We start from the raw sequence: 27,995 nt of genomic DNA on the forward strand, positions 1-27,995 counted from the left end.
TGGTTCAATGCTACTTTATTGTCACATGTATAATGTGATATAGTGAAATTCTTTGTTTTTGTATACAATTCAGTAAAATTATATTATTCATAAAAAACAATAAAACAAAGAAGATTTATGAGGATGTTGCCAGGACTGGAGGGCCTGAGCTATAGGGAGAGGTTGGCAGGCTAGGACTTTAGTCCTTGTAGCACATGATGATGAGAGGTGCTTTTTGAGGTGGCAAGATCATGACAGGAATAGATTGGGTAAATCTGCAGATTATTTTACCCAGAGTAGGGGAATCAATAACCAGAAGTAGTTTAAGGTGAGGAGGGAAAGATTTCGTAGGAACCTGAGGGGCAACTTTTTTTTACACAAAGAGTGGTAGAAATATGGAAGGAGTTGCCAGAGGAGGTAGTTGAGGCAGGTACTATCACAACATTTAAAAAAACATATGGACAGATACGTGGATAGGATCGGTTTAGAGTGCATAAGTGTAAAAGTGCAACGGTTTTCGTGTGAGAATAGTAGACCGGTAAAGATTTGTTCTTGATCTGTGATGTCAATCATTCAATGTGCACCAATTGACAGCGCTGCTGTGAGGCAGTAGCTCTACTCATTACATCACAGCATTGTTCAGACATACATCATGTGGTTGAAGAACCAGGATTGAATATTCAGAAGTGCACTGCATGCACATAAAGCACTCAATCAAATTTAGGTGTCAAGTTTTAGATAATGCAGGACACAAGAGAATTTCTAGCTTAATGCATTGCATTTGGTTAGATAAATACTCTGGAGGTTTATTTATGGAAAGATTAGTCAGACAAATCAACTTACTCATGTGCCTATTGCACCTTTATTTCAAAAGTGAAAAGTAAAACTGTGGGTAATTAATATTTTGATTGTTATTCAATAGCTGCCAGGGGAAAAATCTTCAATGGAGTGTCATTTATTTCAACTGTGTTGTTTGTTGCATGCCTGCACGATTAAAGACAGTCAACATCAAGGGATTCCATTTAATAATCTCTTGAAATGTAGGAATGCAAAATGTGATAAAAACACAGCCATTTAGTGCAATGCAGGCAGTATGGCCACCATGCTGCCTACTATTTTCTCGTGATTGCTGTATCCAATCAGTGCTATCTGCTGTTCATTAGTTAAGTGACATGCAAGCATTTCTAATTCATCTAAGGGATATGGGCATTAGTGACAAGGCTAGCATGTATTGCTCATTCCTAAGTCATGCCTGTGTGTTTAAATTTAGAGTGCGCTTCACAGAGAGAGGTGCATTTTGGTGGTATGAGGTGCTGGCAGGCACTCTACAAGTAAGACACTGATTACTGTCCAGTCTACTCTAACATCTCTATAAATAAAATTAAAAACTAATATTAAAAAAACATATGCCAATCTATAAAATATAACAAAGCTGGAAAGTTTCAATAAGCCAGGCAATATCTGTGGAGGGAGAAACTTCTTCAGAAACAGCCTTAATAATTTAGGTTGATGGCCTTTCATCAGCATTAAATGGAGGATGATGTTGAACGTAGCAATTAGTGGAGGGAGCAGGGAGGCATCTGGACCAGGGGCTGCTAGAGAGAGGAGATAGGTGATCAGGAACGATGAAAATGTAATGATGTTAAGATGCAACCAGTCTCCAAACTCAGTCATCTAGCAGTTATAGTCAGATGATCTAAACTCCTTCTGCATTCAACACTAGTGCCATTTGCAAGCTTTGTATATAAATACATTTTTAACATTAACATCAGTGTTATATGTCATTTGATGATATCAGGTCCAGAAACACCAAGATAAATGTAGGTCAAAAATCCAGAAATGCTCGCTAGCCTGACAAGGTTTTTTTATAAAACAATCTGTTTCAAAATACATATAACCATTGTGGTGCATAAATTTATGGGCATTGTCATAAAGCCACCAGAATTTTCTTGATAACCAGTCCACCATTCTTTGAACCTCAATGAACATTTGTCTTTGGTAAGTGAGATTCTTCACATCTATAATTCTGCTGTCCAGAGCATCAGGAATCTGTTGAGGGAGGGAATTAAACATTTAAAAGACATTTGGACAGGTCCGTGGATAGGAATAGTTTAGAGAGATATGGGCAAAATGCAGGCAGAAGGGAGAGGGTGAATGGAACAGAGTGGTCGACATGGGTAAGTTGGGCCAAAGGGCCTGTTTCCATGCTGATGACCATGGCTCTATGAACGATGCTTAAAATATCTCTTCTAGCAAGACCCTGGTAACGACAGTTTAAAATCATTGTATTATCTTCAGGCCGTCAAATAATACCCAGCTTCTTTTGGATCTTGCTCTGAGTTGTATACTACAAAGTTCTTTACACTGTGTTCTTTTTATCAGAGGTTCCTTATTCCTGAGTTCCCTTTAGAAGAGATTCCATGGAAAGGGATTTCTATTTACTAGACACTCTTTGTACAGATTTCCTTCTGCAGTTGATTCTTTATATGAGAGACTTTGTACCTATAGGATATTGTGGCAATAAAAAGTGACAAGAGATGCCACTACTTAACTATCAATTTATTTGGTCGCATCCATCCAATTTTGGAAGATTATTACAGTGTGCATATGGTAGGATGTGAAGAACCACCAAATGAATAAGTCCTCATCAATACCTCTGCCATTAAACCTGTGGTCAGACAATTATCAAGCCTCCCTTACAATGCCTTCAAACAAAATAATTTTAAGAACACACATGTACCAATGCCTCACGCATATGAAACGTACAGCAGAGGTTGAATTTCTATTTAATCGAGTTGGTTGAGGACTAATTATTATCCTGGTACCATGAGAATTCCATATCCGGCCTTGATGGCATGCAATACATAAAGAGGTTGCAGCTAGGTCCATACCCCGGTATGCATGGATGGCACCAAAGTAGAGATGGTCGAAAGCTTCAAGTTCATAGGCATAAATATAATCAGAAATTTATCCTGAACCAGCCACATCAAAACTATGGCCAAGAAAGCACACCTCTGCTTCCTTAGAAGGCTTAGGAAGTTCATCATGTCCCCAACAACCCTCACCAATCTCTATAGATGCGCCATACAATCTCTACAGATGCACCATATTTTATTGGATGCATTGTAGCACGGATTGAGAAGAGCTCCATCCAAGAACATAAAAGATTGCAGAGAGTTGTGGGGTTAGCCCAGTCCATCACACAAACCATCCTCCTTTCCACTAAACTTCATCTGCCTAGGCAAGGCCATCAGCATAATCAAGGACTAGTCTCACCCCGGTTACTTCTTCTTCTCCACCTTCCATCAAGCATGGTGGTACAGAAGTTTGTTACCTCCGGATTCAGGGAACAGTTTCTTCACAGTTGTTATCAGGCAACTGAACCATCCTCGCACCAGCTAGAGTGCGGTCCTGACCTGTCATCTACCTCTATGGAGCCCTTGAATTATCTTCAATTGGATTTTATCTTGCACTAAATGTTGAACCCTTTATCTGTACACTGTGGACAATGTACAGATTGTTACAGTGTAATCTGTACACTGTAATCTGTACAGTGTACAGATTACAGGATTGTTATCTTTGACTGGGTAGCACACAATAAAAAGCCTGTCACTGTGCCTCATTACATGTGACAATAACAATAAACTAAATAGTACAGCACCCTCTCACTATTGCACTGGTGATAACATACAGCGCCCTCCATAATGTTTGCGACAAAGACCCATCATTTATTTATTTGCCTCTGTACTCCATAATTTGAGATTCGTTATAGAAAAAATCACATGTGGTTAAAGTGCACATTGTCAGATTTTAATAAAGGCCATTTTTAAACATTTTGGTTTCACCATGTAGAAATTACAGCAGTGTTTATACATAGTCCCCCCATTTCAGGGCACCATAATGTTTGGGGCACAGCAATGTCATGTAAATGAAAGTAGTCATGTTTAGTATTTTGTTGCATATCCTTTGCATGCAATGAGTGCTTGAAGTCTGCGATTCATGGACATCACCAGTTGCTGGGTGTCTTCTCTGGTGATGCTCTGCCAGGCCTGTATTGCAGCCATCTTTGGTTTATGCTTGTTTTGGGGGCTAGACCCCTTCATTTTTCCCTTCAGCATATAAAAGGCATGCTCAATTGAGTTCAGATTGAGTGAATGAATTGGCCACTCAAGAATTGACCATTTTTAGCTTTGAAAAACTTCTTTGTTTTCGAGGTCTTCCTTGGCCTGCCAGTCCCTTTGCGATTAGTAAGCTCACCAGTGCTCTCTTTCTTCTAAATGATGTTCCAAACAGTTGATTTTGGTAAGCCTAAGGTTTGGCTGATGTCTCTGACAGTTTTATTCTTGTTTCACAGTCTCATAATGGCTTCTTTGACTTTCATTGGCACAACATTGGTCCTCATGCTGATAAACAGCAATAAAAGTTTCCAAAGGTGATGGAAAGACTGGAGGGAAGACTAGGTGCTGAGAGCTCTCTTATACCTGCATTAAGGAGGCAATTAAACACACCGGAGCAATTACAAACGCCTGTGAAGCCATGTGTCCCAAACATTATGGTGTCCTGAAATGGGGGGGACTATGTATAAACACAGCAGTAATTTCTACATGGTGAAACCAAAATATATAAAAATGGCCTTTAATAAAATCGGGCAGTGTGCACTTTAACAACATGTGATTTTTTTTCTATTAAATCTCTCAAATTGTGGAGTACAGAGACAAATAAATAAATGATGGGTCTTTGTCCCAAACATTATGGAGGGCACTATATTATATGCTCAGGCTTCTGGAGGGGGGACTCTAAACACGCAGCCTTTTAAATGAAAGCCAAGATTAGCAATTAAATAGCTGCAGAGAACTTAAAGAATTAATCATATTGTGTGAGACTCTGAAGTTCCAAATGAGCCAGGTAAGATAAAGATGGCAGATTTCCCCATAGGACATTCAAATAGAGATTGGGCTTTAACCACAATCCACTTTTGCATTTTAATTATCATACTACCATGATAGAATTTGAACTTATGTTCACTGTCCAGCACTCTTGATTGCCAATTATATTATTCATGGAATAATTATCATATTTAAGTTTGAGTTTATTTCATTTACAAGGAGTGTTTTAAAACCAGACTGTGTGGAAATAAATGTAAACATCAAGATACCTTTTTCACAAAAAGGGTGGTGGGGGTATGGAACAAGCTGCTAGAGGAGGTAGTTAAGGCAGGGACTATCCCAACATTTAAAAAACAGTTAGGCAGGTACATGGATAGGACAGGTTTGGAGGGATATGGGTGAAACACGGGCAGGTGGGACTAGTGTAGCTGGGACATGTTGGCCGGTGTGGACATGTTGGGTCGAAGGGCCTGTTTCCACGCTGTATCACTCTATGACTCTAAGATTAGCAGAATACAATGTTCAATAAATGAACTACTAATGAACGTAAAAGCGACAAAATATACACAGGTGGGTCTTTTCTGTTTAAAGAATGTCCTTTTTAAACAAGTGCCCAATAACTTACTGACAGCGACAGATAAAAAGAAAAAACACAAACATCAGAATAATAGATTGCAAAAGACTTGCAGCTTATAACAGGTTATCTTTGTCAGAACAGAGCAAAAATAAGATTGGAACCTTTCTTCGAGGCCCCAACATGAATTCTGCAGTCTATATCATAAAAGTCAATTTATTCTCATTTGATAAACTGACAAACCTGCTGTGTATCCCAGTCATTGTTTTTTTTAAATACTAAGGCCTCTATTCAACATCAGTAGTTTTAAACAATTAAGTCATTTGGTTTTAGTCACAGAAACTCAGCATTCAAGGTTTCATGATTGAAAGGGAGGAAATGTGACATCAGCACTGAGGCCTGGAATGCAGCTCAGTTTCCTTCCCAGCGCTGACTGTGAATTTGCAGGAAATGTCTGTGGCAACAAGTACCCTCTATATTTGAGAAAAAATTTAGATAACTTACCCAAGTTGATACCAGCTTCCACTGTTTCCATTGCTATGGCACCTTTAGCCTAAGTAATTGTATTGAACAATTTTTCAAGTGATGCCAAGTCAAGACATGGAAGAAATGCATGAAAATTAGCAAATGAGATGGATTTAAAAGCAAAAAACTGTAGATATTGGAAATCAGAAATAAGAACAGAAGATTATGGAACACTATATTAGACAGAGAGAGAGAAAGAAAGTTAACAGAGTAAAGTATGATTGTTTTAAGACTTTTTCCAAAGGTATAAAGACTAGAGAAAGGCAGAGATTTGGGGATTCAGATTTCTCTTGAGTGGGAACAAGACAACTGACAGTTCCAACAGATTTGTGGGTGGAGCAATACATAGAGGCCAGAACCAGTAGAATGAAGCACTCAGAACACAACAGAGAATATAGGACTTTAGTTATTGTTGAGGTCACTCTTTTCTTTGATAAATAGTAACAACCTCGTCAACCATATATAGGGCATGACTTCAATATTTGCAGGACGTCATGAAACTGGAAAATGTAATAAACAGTGAAGAGGACTGTAACATTTTACAGGGGGACATATCGGCACATTTAATGGACACATAATTGAAGTTTTATGAAGAGATAACAGATTATTGTGCTATTGTTCATTTTGGTAGAAATAAAAGGAATGAGATAATAAAACTGTACAGTATCAAATTAAAAGGGGTGCAGAACCTGTGGAAGACCTGGGTTTATCAGGACTATATAAGAAAGTGCACAGGATCTTTGACTAAAGGTATGTTGATTGAATTTTAACAGCCATACACACTGGGAGTGGGTTGATCATTACAAATAGGAGTACTCTAACCCGCTGCAGTATGTTTGCAAGTCAATTACAACATAACATGTAATTTCCTACTTCCCCAATCAGGTTAGGTGGGTATGATGATAACACAAGAGACTCGATTTTAAAATTGCACTCCAGTGCTTAAAATGTGTTTAAAACCAGAGTTTCAAGAGTTACAATTCATGGTCTCGAGACCCGGCTGTACCACAAAGGAGGAGAACAAAATAGTTGGTGGATGTACCCCAATTGCTCCAAGATTCAGTGTTGCATCACTTGACGGAATTCAGTGGCTGTACAGCTTCACAGGACAATTATTTTCTCCTAGAACAGAAGATGTGGCTGAATCTAACGAGCTGAAGCCAGGAGCAGCACTACGGTCAACTGTTGCCTCTTTCAGTGCTGCAAGCCCTTTAATTATATCAAAAAATCATGAAAAGTGAGTATGGTGTCCAATCATCTGTGACTTGGTGTGTGTGTTAATTCCAACCACTTAGCTCTACTCTGGTACATCACTCCACTGCCAGGACACTCACACTCTCTGTTTATGCACAGTTTCATTTACCCAGCCACCAATGGCATTTAATCTCATTTTTATTCTGCCATTCTCTCTTTCAAAGTCACCATTAACAGAATATTGTTGTTCCATCTGCTCAACACATTACAACATTCATTAGTTTCTTCTTCCCCTATTTACAAGAGAAGACAGCAGGGAACTCCAGTGGAGAATGGGACCTGGCTCTCCAGACACATCTCAACTCACAACCACAGGGGAATTATCACTGAGGATAACCAATACAACATCAGAATCAATGGGATGGAGATCTCCCAGCAACATGGCGATAAAACTATTTCATTCAGGGACACTTCTTGCAACTTGGTCTTGAGGTTAGCAGTGAATTGCAGATGATCAAGGGGTTTAAACAATAGTCTCAGTCTTAATCTACATGGGGATCATCTCTCCCACAAGCTGTTCACAACGAGAAACTCCTCCTCAGATATGAAGGTCCCGCAACAGAAGACTCGTACTGAGTATGCACCTACTGAAATACTCACATCAGTGAAAAAGAGATTGGGTTTTCATTTGAGGATTTACTCATCATTTCAGCAAGAGCCGATGGTGGAGGGAAGGACAGCAACGTTAAGTGTTAAGTGTACCTTAGAGGTTTACAAAGTTCTGCAAGGTCTGTTCAGCTGAATAACAATTATGCAACTCAAGTGCCAATATAGGACAGGAAACTTCTGGGCAGCAGCAGAGAATATATGAGGTCCTCCATCACTTTGGGTTTTCATACAATGAATGCCATCTTCAAAAAGATAAGGAGTATCCTAGCCTTGGGAAAGGAGTTAATCCATGAGATAGATAATGGTGACAGAGATGTGGGTTATAGACAATAGGTGCAGGAGGAGGCCGTTCGGCCCTTCGAGCCAGCACCGCCATTCAATGTGATCATGGCTGATCATTCTCAATCAGTACCCCGTTCCTGCCTTCTCCCCATACCCCCTGACTCTGCTATCCTTAAGAGCTCCATCTAGCTCTCTCTTGAATGCATTCAGAGAATTGGCCTCCACTGCCTTCTGAGTCAGAGAATTCCACAGATTCACAACTCTCTGACTGAAAAAGTTTTTCCTCATCTCAGTTCTAAATGTACTACCCCTTATTCTTAAACTGTGACCCCTTGTTCTGGATTCCCCCAACATTGGGAACATGTTTCCTGCCTCTAATGTGTCCAACTCCTTAATAATCTTATACGTTTCAAGATCTCCTCTCATCCTTCTAAATTCCAGTGTATACAAGCCTAGTTGCTCCAGTCTTTCAACATATGATAGTCCTGCCATTCCGGGAATTAACAAAGGGTTGCTTTGTTCAGAGCCCAAAATCCCAGTAAGAATCACAAGTACTTCCTCATATCCTGATAGCAGAGTCTGCACCTTTATTGCTTCTACGGGTACAAAGCCTTCACAAAGCCTTCACAAAGCCTTGACAAAGCCTTCACAAGCAGAAAGCATCATCAAGAGACTCTCAGCTATTAGAGATGTGTTCACCCCTGCCAAAAATTGATATGAAACCAACGCACTTGCATCATTTATGTTTTAGGAAGAGGAAGAACGGTTATTCGAAACTGCATGAGGATATATATTCTGCATGGTTGAATGATTTGGTTTCAGTTCTTTGGGCTGACATCTGTTGACATAATTGTCTCGTCTCCAACATTTATAGCTGGTGAAGAGAACTGAACTTTTAATGTGTGGAATGGAGAGGTTGCATACTAATCCTAACAACAGTGAGTGGACAAGGCATTTAAAGGTATGGAGAGGACAGGTTTGTATTCACAAACAGTGACAAAACCAAGTAGGGTTGCCAGCTTGTTAAATGGGTGCATTTCCTGACCCTAAATGAATTTCAGAATGGTTATGTAATCCCAGACGACAATGCAACCTACTCTTCTGACACGTGCCTGCATGTTCATCCTGCTTCTCCACCATAGAGACTGTGTTATCTCTGTCCATGTCTCAATGCTCTGGAGAGTGCAAGAAACCACCACTATTCTTCAGACCCTGGCAGATGCTCATTGAAGACTCAAGGCACCTGAAAGACACTTGGTTTTTGTCAGTGATTTGTTCCTTGACATTCCTCACAGGTAAGATTTTTTTGTATTTGTGGTGCATCATTTGAGGTTTTTGAGGTTCCTCGAAGGGGTTATCAGCCATGTCATGGTGCCTTTTGTCTCCCAGAAGACAGCCTTCATTGTAGGAATACATCGTGGAGAGATTCCTGGGGATCTTGGACACATCTGGAGAATTATCTGCTTGTGGTTATATACAACCATAATTTTAATAGTTTATATACATGATTCCAATTAATGTGCACTCCTGGGTGATTCAGTGGTGCCTTGGAAACCACGTGCACACTGTGAATTATACCAGTAAATTTGAATATACATTCACTGTGACAGGTGTTATTATAAACAAAGTTCATGTAATTGTCATTTGATTGCCTGATTTACGAGCAACCGACTGCAATAAGTCTCTGGCAAGACCCCAAAAGTGGTCATGTTCACTGCCACTGGCAGAGCACGATTACCAAATCCCACAGGCACCAGGCAGCCGGACTTCTAAGAAGCTGCTAAGTTTGGTCACCGTTCGCCATGATACCACGAGTCTCCTAAAACACTGTTCCTACATACCAAGAGTAGCCTATCTTCAGACTCAGTGAGCTTGGGCTCCAATGAGTTGGACCATTTTGATGACCCTTTTCTCCTGATGAGAAGCATTATTCTGCTGTTCCCAAGTCTATTGTCTTGTCCTCTCTGTGTCCTCTGGTCCTAAAGAATCAGGGGATGAGCGATCCCTTGGTGATGTGAAAATTAAGAGCTACACATTGCAATGTCAGCAGAATCATCGTGTTTAAAATAATCAACAACATTGAAAAACAGCGCAAACCCTACAAAAAGTTACTTAAAGGTTTCTAAGGCATGCCTTCCACAGAATTACCGAGTACGTCGAATATCTGTTAGCAAAATAACCCACATCCAATGTCCATCTATCCTCACCTTGGTGCATCCAAGTTAAACTCTGAAACTACTATTAAGATTGTCCACAGTCAACAATCAAGATAGTTTAATTTATGCACACACCATCCAAAGGGGTCTCTGGTCTGGCATGATCATGTTCAGTGTAGAATTAGGTTGGTGAACCTTTACCACTTCCAAACAGCTGATGTATCTCTTTATCCACTTCCAAACTCACCCACACACAGGCTCTAGCTCACAGTGTCAGAGACCCAGGTTCAATCCTGACCTCGGGTGTTACCTGTGTGTAATTTTCACATTTTCCATTGGCTGCATGTGTTTTCTTCAGGTGCTCCTGTCTCCTCCCACATCCCAATGATGTGGACATCAGTAAGTTAATTGGCCACTGCAAATTGCTCATAGAGTGTAAGTGATTGAGATTATGTAGGATGAGGCTAAACAGATGGCTAATGTGCCAGTTTCTGCGCTGTACCTCTCTTTGACAATGATGATTATAATTCTTGTCATAGAGTACAAAAGCAATTTCAACAAATATCTGGCTAGGAGACAGATACAGAAGTGTGGCTAATCCTGGGCACCATGCTTTCGAGAGGATGCAGAGGAGATATTTTGGAATGGTACCTCTGCAGAAGGAAACACTTAGAACATTGGAAACATTTTAGTTTAGTTTACTTTAAAAATACAGCGTGGAAACAGGCCGCTTCAGCTCACTGAGTCCACATCGACCAGCAATCACCCTTTACACTAGCACGAGCATACACACTAGGGACAATTTCCAATTTCCAATTTTTACCAAAGCCAATTAACCTACAAACTTTACATCTTTGGAGTGTGGAGGAAACCGGAGTACCTGGAGAAAATACATGGAGTACGTACAAATTCCGTACAGACAGCACCCATACACAGGATCGAATCTGGCTCTCTGTAAGGCAGCAACTCTAACGCTGTGCCACTGTGCCATGTGTTATGGAGATTTAATAGTGGTATTCAAGACCTGAAAACGGTCTAAAAATAATTCTATGTGATCAAGAAAGTTTTTCATACTATGAAACAATATTTTGTTATTGGAAGCATTGCATGGCTAATATTGTTCTTCATGCATCTGTTGGTCTGGAAAAAGACTGTAATTGAAAACCATTTTATAGGCTTAGATTCCCAAGCTACGATATACTTTTCCAAGCATTAAAATGACTCTGCCTCCTATTAAAAATAGCAACTTGCAATTCACAATTAAAGTAATGATTCAACCCAAGCTTCTTTACTTATCTCTACCACTTCTAATTAATTAACTCTTGGATTCTCTGCGTAATTGCATTTCAAGGGAGAAATGATTAGAAGGATTTTCATTTTGCCTGATGAACATTATTATTAAATTAAAGAAATTAGGGGTTCATTTATCGATAAAAAAGACACTTATTTTTGAAGAAAGATAGTTTACCATATAGTTTCTTTAACTTTTAAAGTTAGTCACTTGGTAGGAAAAAAATAGAAAACTGAATATTTTTTAATAGGCGAGGGAGTGAAAAACATAATGTTCATTCAACAATGGCAGTCAATAGACAATAGACAATAAACAACAGGTGCAAGAGAAGGCCATTCGGCCCTTTGAGCCAGCATCGTCATTCACTGTGATCATGACTGATCATCCACAATCAGTACTCCGTTCCTGCTTTCTCCCCATATCCCTTGACTCTGCTATCTTTAAGAGCTCTATCTAACTCTCTCTTGAAAGCATCCAGAGAATCGGCCTCCACTGAATTCTGAGGCAGAGAATTCGACAGATTCGCAACTGTCTGGGTGAAAAAGTTTTTTTTCGTCTCCATTCTAAATGGCTTACCCCTTATGCTTAAACTGTGGCCCCTGGTTCTGCACTCCCCCATCACCGGGAACATGTTTCCTGCCTCTAATGTGTTCAATCCCTTAATAATCTTATATGTTTCAATAAGATCCCCTCTCATTCTTCTAAATTCATCGCTCCATTCTTTCAACATGATAGTCCAGCCATCCTGTGAATTAACCTCGTGAACCTATGCTGCACTCCCTCAATAGCAAGAATGTCCTTCCTCAAATTTGGAGACCAAAACTGCACACAATACTCCAGATTAGTCAAGCATGTTTTCCCGTCGTAAATCCATGCTGACTCGGACCGATCCTGTTACTGCTATCCAAATGTGCTGCTATTTCATCTTTTATAATTGACTCCAGCATCTTCCCCACCACCAATGTCAGGCTAACTGATGTATAATTCCCTGTTTTCTCTTTCCGTCCTTTCTTAAAAGGTGGGATAACATTAGCTACCCTCCAATCCACAGGAACTGATCCGGAATCTATAGAACATTAGAAAATGATCACCATGCACCCACGATTTCTAGAGCCACCTCCTAAAGTAACCTGGGATGCAGACCTTCAGGCACTGGGGATTTATCAGCCTTCAGTCCCATCAGTCTACCCAACATTTCCTGCTTAATGTGAATTTCCTTCAGTTCCTCCGTCACCCGAGGTCCTCTGGCCACGAGTACATCTGGGAGATCGATTGTGCACCTGGACCCCAAGGGGACCTATGCCAGGATTCTGTTTGTGGACTTTAGCTTTGTTTTTAACACCATTGTGCCAGAGCTACTGTACTGCAAACTCTCCCAGCTGACTGTGCTTGAACCCCTCTGTCAGTGGATCATCAATTTCCTGACGGAAGCAGCATGTGAGGCTGGGAAAGCACGTCTCGGACCCGCAGTCCCTCAGCATAGGAGCACTTCAAGGCTGCGTACTCTCCCCTCTCCTTTACTCTCTCTACACCAACGACTGCACCTCCACAGACTCCTCTGTCAAGCTCCTCAAGTTTGCGGATGACACTACCCTGATTGGACTGATCCAGGATGGGGAGGAGTCTGCCTACAGATGGGAAGTGACACAGCTGGCGTCCTGGTGCCATCGCAACAATCTGGAGCTCAATGCTCTCAAGACAGTGGAACTAATTGTAGACTTTTGAAGAGATCCCCCTCCCCTCCCCCCACTCACCATAGTCACATCTGTGGAGCCATTTAAGTTCCTTGGAACCATCATCTCCAGGGTCCTTAAATGGGGGGCCACCATCGACTCCACAGTAAAAAAAGGCCCAACAGAGGATGTACTTCCTGCGGCAACTGAGGAAACACAATCTGCCACAGGCAACGATGGTCCAATTCTATACTGCTCTCATTGAGTCCATTCTCACCTTCTCCATCATGGTCTGGTTTGGCTCAGCCACCAAGCACGACATCCGGAGGCTGCAACGGATCGTTCACACAGCTGAGAAGGTTGTTGGCTGTAACCTTCCCCCCATTGACGAACTGTACACTGCAAGGGCCAGGTGTCACCCCTCTCACCCTGGCCACAAACTCTTTGAAGCACTTCCCTCTGGAAGGCGACTCCGGACTGTCAAAGCAGCCACAGCCAGACATAAAAACAGCTTTTTTTCCACGAGTGATAGTTCTACTCAATAACCAAAGTCTGTAGTTTCTTTTTTGCTCTGGTTTATTTTCACCCACATGTTTAGACCGTAATGGTGTATCCTTATTGTTTGGCTGTGTTATGCTTTATTCTTAATTGTTAACTGTATGTTTGTGTTGTCATTTGTGAGCGGAGCACCAAGGCACATTCCTTGTATATGCATACTTGGCCAATAAACTTATTCATTCATTCATTCATTCATTCATTCTTAGTGAAGACAGATCCAAAGTACCTGTTCAACTCGTCTGCCATTTCCTTGTTCCCATGATAAATTTGCCTGTTTCTGTCTTCAAGCGACCCACATTTATCTGAACTAATTTTTTCCTCTACACATACCTCAAGAAGCTTATCCTCCTCTATATTCTTTGTTAGCTTACCTTCGTCCCTCATCTTTTCTCCCCGTATTTCCTTTTTAGTTATCTTCGGTTGCTCTTTAAAAGTTTCCCAATCCTCTGGCTTCCCGTTCATCTTTGCTATGTTATACTTCTTCTCTTTTATTTTTATACTGTCCTTGACTTCCCTTATCAGCCACGGTCACCTCTTACTCCCCTTAGAATCTTTTTTCCTCTTTGGAATGAACTGATCCTGCACCTTCTGTATTTTCCCCAGAAATACCTGTCATTGCTGTTCCAACATCATCCCTGCTAGGGTCCCTTTCCAGTCAACTTTGGCCAGCTCCTCCCTCATGTCTCCATAGTCCCCTTTGCTCAACTGTAATACTGGCACTTCTTCCTTCTTCCACTCAAATTGTAGATTAAAACGTATCATATTATGGTCACTAACACCGAATGGCTCCTTTATCTCAAGTTCCCTTATCAAATCCGGTTCATTATACAACACTAAATTCAGAATTGCCTTCTCCCTGGTAGGCTCCAGTACAAGCTGCTCTGAGAATTCATCTCGGAGCCACTCCACAACCTCCCTTTCTTGGGGTCCAGTACCAACCTGATTTTCCCAGTCTACCTACATGTTGAAATCTCCCATAACCACCGTAGCATTACCTTTGCTACATGCCAATTTTAACTCTTGATTCAACTTGCGCCCTATATCCAGGCTACTGTTTGGCGGCCTGTAGATAACTCCCATTAGGGTCTTTTTACCCTTACAATTCCTCAGTTCTATCCATACTGACTCTACATCTCCTGATTCTATGTCACCCCTCGCAAGGAACTGAATTTCATTCCTTACCAACAGAGCTACCCCACCCCCTCTGCCCACCTGTCTATCTATTCAATAGGACATATATCCCTGAATATTCAGTTCCCAGCCCTGGTCCTCTTGCAGCCATGTCTCTCTAATTCCCACAACATCAAACTTGCCAATCTCTAACTGAGCCTCAAGCTCATCCACTTTATTTCTTATACTTCACACATTCATATACAACACTTTAACTTTGTTATTCACCTCCCCTCTCACACCAGTCACTATTGCCCCTGACCTTGCTCTCTTATCTCTTCTCAAACTTTCCTTCCCATTAATTCGGGAGTCTTTTGTAACTTTTCCTGTACTCAATTCCCCATTAACTCATCTTTATACTCCCAATTTGTCAATCCCTCCCACCCGCTATTTAGTTTAAACCCACACGTGCAGCACGAGCAAACCTGCCTGCCAGAATGTTGGTCTCAGAACAGCAGATCACATCAAGTTATATAGATATAAATTCAGGAAGAAAATGCTATGTGGGAAAGAGTAAGAGGATATGAGTAAAAAGAAGCCTTAAATATAATTATCCAAGTTCTTCATGAAATACTCTGCATAAGAATATATTTGTCTTGGAGGGGATGCTCCAGGGGTTCAATGGACTCTCAGGATGAGAGATTTGCCCAATGTGAGAATAATGTGCAAGAACATAAGAAAAAGAACAGCAAACCTCATTGAAAAATAACAATGAAGGAAAGAAGGGGCTTGGCAGGATGAAGATTTGCCAGGCATGGAGTCCTTAAGAAAGGGTCGCAGGGATAACCATTTTGGAATTATTTAAGAAATGTCTTAGAATTAAATGATTGTGGGCCAGGAATTTTCCATTGCTAATGGATATGGATGCTTAGTCATTGGGTATAAGTTGGGTCAGGTAGGTTTTTTTTAATGCTGGAAACATCAAGGTATAAAAAGGACAATGAAGGAATATACAACTAAGGTGTAAGATTAGCCATGATCTGACTGAATTTCAGAATGCACTGCCAGAGCAAAGTGGACCAGATTACCCTTGTCGATCTTCCTACATTCTTTAGGTTTCTCCTCTCTCTTCCCCCTACTCCTTTTTTGCTTAGTTTGAAATCTGGAAAGAACTCTCTAAACTGGTAAATAGACGAATTAGCACAACAACATAAGAAGTAATATTCCAATATCACATCCAACAGATGTTCTTCTGTAAAGATAAACTAAAAGCTAAAATGGAAATATTGGAACTTCCATGTAAACCTCTGTTCCAAAAATGCAGATACTGGCAGATATCATCAAAACAGATTGTTCCAAAAGCAGTATCCATATCTCCCCTTCTGAAAATTCTCCCTTGTCTTTGTTTCAGGATTAATAGCAATTAGTGGCCCTGATCTGGCAGAGGTAATAATGTGGATTTTGATGATTTTTGGTTAATCATCCATAAAATCTAACCAAGAACAACGTTTTGTTCAATTAGAACAAATTCAAAATGAAACCAGCCTACCTTTCAAATAAAAGCCTTCCTATTTGAAAACTGTCCATCCATTCGTACTGTGTTGTAGACTCAAATCGGATTTCCGTCTTCGCACTGTGTGTCGGCCTTCCACTCATTGTCTACAGTCATAGAGCTGTAGACCACTGAAACAGACCCTTCGACCCAGCTTTTCTATGCCGATCAAGGTCGGCCATGCAGGCTAATCCCAAGTGCCTGCATTTGGTCCAAATCCCTTCCTATCTATTAGAGTATATTTGTCCAACATTTTTGGAACTCATCTGAAGGCATTGACGCTTTCTGACTTACCTTCCAGCAATTCATCCAGATTGTCGATCTTCTTATTCCCATCGATAGTATAAATGGCTCTGACTCCTTGGGGCAAGTTGACGTTATCTGAGAGAGATTTTGTCAGTTCCACCAGCAGAGTATCCAAGGACCTGAACCTGTCCTGGGAGACAGCATACACAAGCCCTTTAAAGTAGCGGTCGCCATTCCGGTAGAAGCGGACTTTTTTGGCTTTCTTTTCCTGGCTGAGTGCTTGCAGAGTCCGGGTGCGGTAAAGGCTGCAGTGGGCGCTGTGAGCAGGACTGGGTAAACCATTTCCGCGGGAACTTGCCCGCCCTCCACCGCCCTCTCCACTGCCTCCACCACCACCTCCTCCTCCGCTGCCACTTCCACGCCGAGATGATCGGTGACCCCGGCTTCTCTCCTCAAAATGCTCCAACTCAATTCTCCGATCATGAGACATAATTATGGCGAAAAGAAAAATTACAACAAAAAATCTTATATAATTTTTTTAAAATGTGATTACTGTCAAGTTGCTGATAACCCTAATCCTTTTTATGTTTCACAGCTCAGCTAAAACACCACCTTCCCCTAAATGATATACAAAATTACTTTTAATGATCCTGTTGTGGCTTTAAATTTCAAATAATATTAATACGTTATTGTTTCTTTGAGGAAAAATGCAGAGTAATGGCAGGAAGATGGCTTGGTCACCAGATACAATATGTGAGTGTCCTTCAGCCGTGGATCCAGGATGGAGGATCTCTCTTCACATTCTGCATCACTGTTGATGAGCTTGACGATGTCCAGGGATGAAGAGGACGGTGGAAGACCCGAAGAGGATTTCGTTGTGTACGCAGCCCAACCTCAGCCTCCTCCGAGATGCCGGGGATGAGTCAATTGATGTGGGAGCAGGATGCGGCGGAGATGCACGGTGTCGGCGGGATGCTGGACTCGTCCACTCTGGTCCACGGCCAGCTGCAGCAGCGAGAGAGAGAGAGGGAGAGGGAGAGGGAGAAAGAGAGAGAGAGAGAGAGAGGGAGAGGGAGAGGGAGAAAGAGAGAGAGAGAGAGAGAGGGAGAGGGAGAAAGAGAAAGAGAGAGAGAGAGGGCAATTCGGTCGGATGCAGCTCCAAACCCGGCTTGACAGCTGGAGCGGAAACAGCAAGGCGATGCTGTGTCTTCGGGTTCGGGAGGAAGGGGAGGGGAGGGGAGGGGAGAGGGGGGTAGACGCCGAGAGGGGGGTAGACGGCGGCTGCGGACGCGTTGCTGTCTCTCGCTCTCTAAACGCAGGAAGAAAGAGATCTCCAGCTGAGGCGTTTGAATGTTGCAACGCAAGTGTGGGAGATCAGTCTTCAGAGCGGGCGGCTGCCGGTGTGGCGTGGTGTGGTGTCGCTCCGCAGCAGCAGCAGCAGCAGCCGGCAGCAGCAGCAGCAGCAGCGGCGGCGGCGGCGGGGATGAGCCGAGGGCAGGCTGAGCCGCAATGTGCGGAGCGGAGCTGAGCCGAGCGGTGCTGAGCGGTGCCGAGCGGAGCGGGGCAACTCTGCGGCTCGGCGCGCGCGCACCAGGGCTGCCCCTCCAGGTCCAGGTCTCAGTGCCGCAGGCGCCAGCTTCCTCACGCCGCCCACATCACCCGCAAACGCGTCCTCCAAAGAGTGTTGGAAACGAACTGCAGATGCTGCTTTAAACCGAAGATAGACACAAAGAGCTGGAGTAGCCCAGCATCTGCGGAGAGAAGGAATAGGTGACCCTTGCCCACTGGTTTATCAATTTGCCCCCCTGCCCGGACAGTTGTATTTTGTAGTTGCGTATAACGTTTTACTATTGTACTGCAGTTCGTGATATTAAACATTACTATTTTTATTGATTATTTCCTTTTTTTTTAAAATGATATATTAATTGTGTCAGTTTAACGATATTTTACATTATGTCATAAATTAATTTAAGCACTGCGTTGCATTCTCGTGACAAAAGTACCATCCACGCTTGGTACTAAAACAAAATATATGCCGAGGCACACACTTCACTTTGGGATTTTGTTTCAACACTTAGCACATGTGTTTTCAGAAGCATGTTTTAGAAAACCTAATCCTGATGATTAAAAGTCAAAGTATAATTAAGGTAAAAGTTTGGGAGCCTGGGTTACCTGAAAATGGAAAATATAATGGAAAATACAATGTTCATACCGTTGGATTGTGGAATATGAGATTTAACACCATTTCCCAAACTATTCATCCATCTGTCCTATCAAGTACCTCCTCTCCCACCTTTGTTACAGTGTGCAGATCTCATATTAGCTGATCGTATAAGAAAATAACTGCAGATGCTGGTACAAATCGAAGGTATTCACAAAATGCTGGAGTAACTCAGCAGGTCAGGCAGCATCTCGGGAGAGAAGGCTGATCAGTCACCTCAGAATCCAAGGAGATGTTAGTTGAAGAAATCACTTTAAATCACAAGGAATTGTCCAAGAAAAAGATAGATGCATTTAAGGGGAAACTAGACCAGCATATATTGGGGAAAAAGGAACAAAATATTATGTAGATAAGCTTAGATGTAACAGAATGGGAGGGATTTTGCATAAAGGAGTATCCCTAATTTAGTATGTGTAAGAAGGAACTGCAGATGCTGGTTTACACCGAAGATAGACACAAAAAGCTGGAGTAACACAGGGGGACAGACAGCATCTCTGGTGAGAAGGAATGCGTGACGTTTTGGTAGTCTGAAGAAGGGTCTCGATCCCAAAGCATCACCCATTCCTTCTCTCTAGAAATGCTGCCGATCCCACTGAGTTACTCTAGTTTTTTGTGTCTATCTCTAATTTAGTCCAGCTGGGACAATCTACCTGTTTTGTAGACACTGTGGTTCAATGGTGGTAAGAGATTGCAAAGCTGCAATCTAAAACAAAAGATAAACCACTCGAGGACCAGTTGTGGGGTCTCAACCTGAAATGCTGCCAAACCCTTTCCCTCCATAGATGCTGCCTGGCCTGCTGTTTTCCCTCAGCAGTTTGTGTTTTTGGCCTGTTTTTGTCCAATACACCTGATTCCCCAACTCTGAATAAAAGACTCCGTGCTTTCACCTTATCTATTTCCCTCATGATTTTATAAGATCACCCCTCAGCCTCCTGCATGCCAAGGAACATAGTCCTAGCCTGCCCAAACTCTCCCTGTAGCTCAGCCTGTCAAGTCCTGGGCACATCCTCATTAACTTTCTCTGCACTGTTTCCAGTTTAAAGGCATTCTTCTTACAGCAGGGTGACCAAAACTGAACACAATACTGCAAATGTAGCCTCACCAACATGTTGTACAACTGTAACATAACATTCCAATTTATATACTCAATGCTCTGACTGATGTAGGCCAATGTGCTGAAAGCTTTCTTGACTGTCCTATCTACCTGTGACATCACTTTCAGGGAACTATGTACCTGCACTCCTAGATCCCTCTGCTCTACAACGATGCTTTCTACAGTGCATCTGTTGAAGTTGGTAAGTGTCATCAGAGGCATGCTGAATTTCATAAGTACTCTGAGGAAATAGAGATGCTGGTGAGCATTCTAGGCCATTGCTTCAATATGGTTGGTTCAGGATAATTCGTTGGTGATATTTATGCTGAGGAACTTGAAGTTCTCAACCATCTCCATTTTGGCAACAAGCTGACTGCTTGGCAATACAACATTTCATGATATCAATAACTAGCACCTATTTCTTGCTGTCATTGAGGGAGAGTTGTTTCCTTCATGCTCGCTATCATTTTCCAGTGCTCCGTCTTATCATTGTTCGAGATCCACCCCACTATGGTGATGTTCAGCAGTTGCAAAGTGTGAGAATTATATTTTGCATTTTATGTTGATCACATAACTTCAATGCCAGGTATTGCTTCCTAATAACACAGTCTATAAGTACATAAAAACACTTTTTTCACTTATACGCAATGAGCAAATAATTTTAATCTCTTATTCCCTCTGCAATTTATTATGTAATGTTTAACTGCCTGCTATACTTGTTCATTCCAGTAGATTTAGCTTGATACACTGCAATTCTGATCTTAAATGAGTCATCATCATACCACTTTGCTGAAATGTCACACAGTTGTTCAGATCCACGCTAAAATTAGGATTTCTACCAGCTTGAAATACAATTAAAAATTGCAGGAAATGCTCACAAGATCATGGCCTCTGTCGAGATGAAAAGAATAAATGCTTCAGTTCAATGACTTTCCTTCAACGATTCTCCTGTTCAGGTGAAAATTTGGAATTTCTTCCTGTTCGGGTAACATTTATCTGTCAACCGATTACTGTTGAAAGACTAATGGTGCAGGCAGAGCCATTGACAATCCTAATGCATTCTGAAGGCTATGCAAGTGAAATATGTTCTAATTTAAACATGCATAACTAGAAAAACATTTTTAAATCAATGCAAATCATCTTGAATTTATTTGATAATCTGGTGAAGTAACGGCAAGGCCTGGCTAGAAAAATGCAGTTGATATGGCATAGCAGGACTTCCAAGAGGCTTTTGAAGAAGTTTCATAATCGACATGTTACAAAAAAATTGAAGGCCATTGAATAAAAGGGACTTTATTAGCATAGATAGAACATTAACTAAATAGCAAGGAATAAAATAGTTGTGGAAGTTTTATTTTATCACTCGAGGAAAGTATACAAGGGAGTGCCCAGGTATTAGAACATTTATTTTCTGAATATATATTACTGACTAGGGCAGGATGTAGAAGACACGATTTACAAATTTGCAGTGTGCACAAAACATGGAGGCATTATGAATTCTCAGGAATATAGTAATAGACTTCAAGGCAATATGGACAATCTTGTGGAATAGGTAGATAAGTGGAAGATGGAATCTAATTCTGAGAAATTCAGTGCTTTAGTAAGAAGAATTAAGACGTAATAATAAATTGAAGTGCACAATTCTGGAAGGAGTAAGGAACAGTGAGATTTGATACCAAACATGCATAGTTCACTGATAGTGGCAGAATAGGTTGAAAATATGGGAAAAACGGACAACAAATCCTGGTCTTTACAAATAGAGATGGTGAGTATATACCCAAATATTTGAGCCTCTGTTGATAAAACAAAACTTTTCATCTAGATAAGTAACCTGGTGACTCACCTTTGAACAGCTTCTCCTTTTAGGTAAGGGGGCCAAAACTGCACATAGTATTTCAGGTGTGGCCTCAGCAACACGTTGTACAACTGTAACAAACTTCCAAAACTCCAACCACTTCGCTGTGTGCAAACTACTTGTTGCCGGCTAACCATGCATGAGAACACCTAGATCACTCTGAACTTTACTCATTTGCACTCTCTCCACTCTTCACGTGTGCTGAAGAAGACAATCAGAGTGTTTCCCAACTGAAAACTACGGATTAACCATGAGGTACATTCCATGGTGAAGGCCAAGGCTGCTGCATACAAATCAAACAATCACGAGTGGTACAAAAATACCTTGTTATAATCTTCGCAAAGCCATCAGGAATGCAAAGGGACAATAATGGGACAAACTTGAGTCCCATGATCATTTGGACACCTGCAGACTGTATCAGCGTCTGAATACTATAACTGGCTGCAAAGCGAAGCTAGGCAGCATCGCTGGTCATCGTGCAGTCCTGCCTGATGAACAATGTATTCTATGCTTGCTTTGAGCAGAAGACCAATAGTGATGACATTTGTCCCATCAGACTCGAGTGTGCCTTTTCCCAGGGTCACTTTTGCACAAGTCACATCGGCCTTCCTGAGGGTGAACTTACAGACAGCAACTGACCTGGACGGAGTCCCTGGTCGCACCCTTAGGAACTGCGCAGACCAACTAATGGGAGTGTTCACGCATACCTTTAATCTCTCCTACTCTGTTCTGAGGTACCCACCTGGTTCAAGAAGACCACTATCATCCTGGTGCTGAGGAAAAACAAGATCTTTTGCCTTAATGACTACCATCCAGTGGCCTTGACATCTACCATCATGATGCGCTTTGAGAGGCTGGTTATGGAACACATTAAATCAAGCCTACCAAGCTACCTTGATCCACTGCAGTTCGCCTACTGCCATAACAGGTCCATGGCTGATGCCATCTCGCTGGCCCTACACTCATTCCTGGAGCACATGGATAAAAAAGCACCTACATTGGACTCCTGTTCATAGACTACAGCTCTGCTTTCAATACCATTATCCCATCTAAGCTCAACTCCAAACCAGTGGAACTTGGAGTCAGCACTCACCTCTGCAACTGGATCCTTGACTTCCTGACCAACAGACCACAATCAGTAAAGATAGATGATAAATCATCCTCTACGATAATCCTTATCACTGGTGCCCCACAAAGATGCATTCTCACCCCCCTTCTATAATCCTATACACTCATGTGCAGCCAAATACCAATCCAAGTAAATTTACAAATTCGCAGACGACACCACCATAGTAGACCAGATATCAAATAAAGATGAGACAGAGTATTTCAAGGAGATTAAGAACCTTGTAACCTGATGCCTGATCCCTCAATGTCAGCAAGACAAAGGAGATTGTGATCGACTTCTGCAAGTGAAGCGGTACACACTCTGGTTTATTGAAGGTGCCGAAGTAGAAATGCTTGAGAGCTCCAAATTCTTCGGAGTAAATATCACTAGCAATTTGTCCTGGAACAGCCACATCGGAGCTATGGCCAAGAAAGCATACCAATGCCTACTTCCTTAAAAGGCTTAGGAAGTTTGGCATGTCCCCAACATCCCTCAACTTCTACAGATGCGTCATAAAAAGCATTTTAGCGGAATGCATCACAGCACAGTTTGTGAATAGCTCCATCCAAGACCGCAGAGAAGTGTGGACCTAGCCCAGGCCATCATACAAACTAATCTCCCTTCCATTAACTCCATCTGCATTTCATGCAGCCCCGGCAAGGCCACTAGCATAATCAAGGACCAGTCTCACTTCGGTCTCATCCTCTTCTCCCCTCACCCATCAAGCATGAGGTACAGAAGTTTGAAAACGCATACCTCTAGATTCAGGGACAGTTTCTTCCCAGCTGTTATCAGGCAACTGATCCGGCCTCTCACCAACGAGAGAGCAGTCCAGACCATCCATCTACCAATTTGTCATTCTCCACCTATTTCTGCAAGTGATCTATATCCCACTTTATCTTCTGATAGTATTCCTCACTGTCTGCAACTCCTGCCATTTTGCTGTCATCACCAAACTTACTCACTAGCCCATCTACATGTACTTCTATGTCATCTATAAATATATATCACAAACAGCAGAGGTCCCAGCACAGATCCCTGTGGAACTCCACTGGTCTTGCTAGAATATCTAGCTTCCACCTCAATCCTCTATCTTCTATGAATAAGCCAGTTCTGAATTCATATGACCAAGTTGTCGTGAATCCTGTACATTTCAACTTTCTGGATCTGCCTACCAGGAGCAACCTTATTAAAAGCCGTACTAAAATCCATGTGTACAACATTCACCACCCTATCTTCATCAATCTCCTTCATCACCTCTTCAAAGAACTCAATCAAGTTAGTGAAGTGTGACCTGCTGCATATAAAGCCTTGTTGGCTATCCCTAATAAACCCATTCACTTCCAAATGGGAGTAAATATTATCTTGAAGAATTCTCTCCAATAGTTTCCCTAGCACTGACATGATGCTCACTGACCTATAGTTCCATGGATTCTCTACTTCCTTTCTTAAACCAAGGAACAACTTTGGCCACCAAGCAGTCCTCCGGGACAATGTTTGTGGCTAGAGAAGAAACTAAAAACTTCGTCATGGCCCCAGAAATCTTCTCTCTTGGCTCCCTCAATAACCTAGGATATATCCCATCAGTCCCTGGGGTTTTATCCACCATATTGTTCTTCAAGAGGCTCCTTAATCTTAAACTGCCCTAGCATATTTGTATCATCGCATGAGAACAGACGAAATGCTTCAGAGATGTTATCAAAGCCTTTTCTTAAAAATTAAACATCCAAGAAGATTTGTAGGAAGCTGTAGCTCATGATTGTTGAAGATGAAGTCGGAACATCCATGATGGTACTGAGATCCTCATGTATTTTCACTGGGAGTATGTCAATGTCCAATGTAAATGCTGGAAGGATTTTATCCACTTCCTTACAGACACCTGCCCCCTCAAGCATCTCCCATCTTACAAGGGTAGAGTTTGGGGTCCTATATAGGCTTCCTAAACTATCTCACATCCCACGGAAGCAAGTCATCCTTAATCTTGAGGAACTGCGTAAGAAGGAGAAAAAGAAGTTGAATTGTTCATTATTCAAAATGAGTAAACGTGGCATTTGCTACAAGAGATAAAGAAGCAGTTCTTCCATCTAGTTCAGGTCTTCCTTTCACAAGCTTCCTAACTGACAGATTGGGAAATCTGCCAGTTGAGCCTGTATTGGGTTAAACATGGCACAAACACCGGCCGGTGAGCATCATATCAGTGCTAGGGAAACTATTGGAGAGAATTCTTCAAGATAGTATTTACTCCCACTTGGAAGTGAATGGGCTTATTCGGGATAGCCAACAAGGCTTTATACAGTGCATTCAGAAAGTATTCAGACCCCTTCACTTTTTCCACATTTTGCTATGTTACAGGCTTATTTTAAAATGGATTATATTCATTTTTTTATCATCAATGTACACACAATGCCCCATAATAAAAAAGTGAAAACAGGTGATTAGAAATTTTTGCAAAGTAATTAAAAAAAATAACTGAAATGTCACATTTACGTAAGTATTCTAACCCTTTACTCAGTACTTTGTTGAGGCACCTTTGACAGCAATTACAGCCTCAAGTCTTCTTGGGTATGACGTACAAGCTTGGCATACCTGTATTTGGGTAATTTCTCCCATTCTTTTCTGCAGATCCTCTCAAGCTCTGTCAGGTTGGATGGGGAGCGTCGATGCACAGCTAATTTCCCTCCAGGGATGTTCGATTGGGTTCAAGTCTGGGCTCTGGCTGGGCCACTCAAGGACATTCGCAGACTTGTCACAAAGCCACTCATGCATTGTCTTGGCTGTGTGTCTTGGCTGTGTGGGAAGGTGAACTTCCGCCCCAGTCTGAGGTTCAGAGTGCTCTGGAGCAGGTTTTCATCAAGAATCTCTCTGTACTTTGCTCTGTTCATATTTCCCTCGATCTTGACTCGTCTCCCAGTTCCTGCCACTGAAAAACATGCTTAACCGTGGGTATGGTATTGGCCAGGTGATGAGCAGTGCCGCTTGGCATTCAGGCCAAAGAGTTCAATCTTGATTTCATCAGACCACAGAATCTTTTTTCTCATGGTCTGAGAGTCCTTTAGGTGCCTTTTGGCAAATTCCAAGCGGGCTGTCATGTGCATTTTACTGAGGAGTGGCTTCCGTCTGGCCACTCTACCATAAAGACCTGATTAATGGAGTGCTGCAGATGTAGTTGTCTTTCTGGAAGGTTCTCCCATCTTCACAGAGAAACTCTGGAGCTCTGTCAGAGTGACCATCGGGTTCTTGGTCACCTCCTTGACCAAGGCCCTTCTCCCCCGATTGCTCAGTTTGGCCGGGCGGCCAGCTCTATGAAGAGTCCTGGTGGTTCCAAAGTTCTTCCATTTAGGAATGACGGAGGCTATTGTGCTCTTTGGGACCTGCAATGCTGCAGAAATTGTTTTATACCCTTCCCCAAACCTGTGTCTCAACACAATCCTGTCTCTGAGGTCCACAGACAATCCCTTCATCTTCATGGCTTGGTTTTTGCTCTGACATGCACTGTCAACTGTGGGACCTTATATAGACAGATGTGTGTCTTTCCAAATCATGTCCAATCAATTAAATTTACCACTTGTTGACTCCAATCAAGTTGTAGAAACATCTCAAGGATAATCAATCGAAACAGGATGAATGTAAGCTCAATTTTGAGTGTCATAGCAAAGGGTCTAAATGCTTATGTATATGTGATATTTCAGTTATTTCTTTTTAAATACTTTGCAAAAATTTCTAAACACCTGTTTTCGCTTTTATATTATGGGGTATTGTGTGTAGATTGATGATTAAAAAATGAATTTAATCCATTTTAAAATGAGGCTGTAACGTAGCAAAATGTGGAAAAGGTGAAGGGGTCTGAATACTTTCTGAATGCATTGTATGCAGCAGGTCACACTTCACTAACTTGATTGAATTATTTGAAGAGGTGACAAAGGAGATTGATTTCATTGCAAGCTTACTGTATACATAATTTGCTATATTATTAGTGAACATTCTTTGCTGTCTCGTCCTCACCCTTTGGTAACTATTTGAACACAACTGGGCTGTTTAATGAAGACATCTGACTGCTCCCTGGATTAACCTGCATAGTTCCCTGTCCCTGATTACAAACTAGCTGCACTTCAAGGCTTGGGGATATCTTTATGTGATATTGCCAGGACAATGTAACGTACCAATGTCACCAAGTGATCAACTTTGCCATGAACCATGGGAAAGCCTACAATTCTGTGTTAATGTGCACTGTGTTAATGTCCAGGACAATATCAATGCAGACAGTGTGAGGTTGGGACAGAAGGGTAGGTTTTAGACACGGGTACGGTCATTGATGTCTGGCTCAACCAATTTTGATTGCAGAGTACTTCATTTGCAAGTACCTCATTGGTCTTCAGAATGATGTATGCATTCAGAAGAACCCAGATGTACTTGCGCAAGAATCACTGAAATAAAATATGAAAGTTCAACATGCAAGTTCAACATGCAATTAGACCATGGAATGTTGTTCTTTATTGTAAGAGGATTTGAATACAAAAGTAAACATTGCTAGTTCCAATTATTTAAGGTGAGACCACATCTGGAATATTGTAGAATTGGTACAATTTCCCCTGGTCCTCATCTTTCCTCCTACCAGCCTCACATCCCAACACGTCATCCTTTGACATTTCCTTCAAATTGATCCCACCACCAGTTACATCTTCCCATCTCCACCCTTTCTGCTTTCCGCAGAGACCGCTCCCTCTGCAACTCCTTGGTTCGCTCATACCACCCAAACCACCCCCTCCCCAGCCACATAACTCTGTAACTACAGGAGATGTCCCAATACCTCCTCCCTCAACTCCATCCAGGGATCCCAGCAGTCATTGCAGGTGCAACAGAGGTGTACTCCTCTAACCTCAGCTATTGCAACCAGTGTTCTGAAATTTGATCTCCTTGGTGAGACCAAGCGCAGACTCAGCGACCATTTCGCCGAACGCTTTCGCTTGTTCCACCAAGGCCTTCTGGATCTCCCACTATTCAGGACAAAGAGGGATTTCTTCAC

General features: G+C 41.9%; 1 protein-coding gene and 1 long non-coding RNA gene across 8 annotated transcripts in view; one reads left to right on the forward strand and one right to left on the reverse strand.

Moving 5' to 3' along the window:
* The window catches only part of LOC144597113 (uncharacterized), a 137,950-nt gene extending 125,318 nt beyond the window's left edge, over window positions 1-12,632 (forward strand). The window contains exons 2-3 of the long non-coding RNA XR_013547699.1: window positions 7,091-7,201; window positions 12,608-12,632. This is a non-coding gene — a long non-coding RNA (uncharacterized LOC144597113). The remainder of the gene's footprint in view (window positions 1-7,090; window positions 7,202-12,607) is intronic.
* dclk2a (doublecortin-like kinase 2a) overlaps window positions 1-18,303 on the reverse strand; it is a 272,233-nt gene extending 253,930 nt beyond the window's left edge. For 2 of the 7 annotated variants that reach the window (XM_078405988.1, XM_078405981.1), the window contains exon 1: window positions 16,744-18,303. In XM_078405988.1, coding sequence (XP_078262114.1) covers window positions 16,744-17,185 — 442 coding nt within the window. In that variant the 5' untranslated portion in view covers window positions 17,186-18,303. The remainder of the gene's footprint in view (window positions 1-16,743) is intronic. The other 5 variants (XM_078406002.1, XM_078405974.1, XM_078406001.1 and 2 more) reach the window with 3 other exon arrangements.
* Window positions 18,304-27,995: the final 9,692 nt, after the last annotated feature.

Source organism: Rhinoraja longicauda, chromosome 1 (genome assembly GCF_053455715.1).
Source record: "Rhinoraja longicauda isolate Sanriku21f chromosome 1, sRhiLon1.1, whole genome shotgun sequence".
NCBI classification, from domain to species: Eukaryota; Metazoa; Chordata; class Chondrichthyes; order Rajiformes; family Arhynchobatidae; genus Rhinoraja; species Rhinoraja longicauda.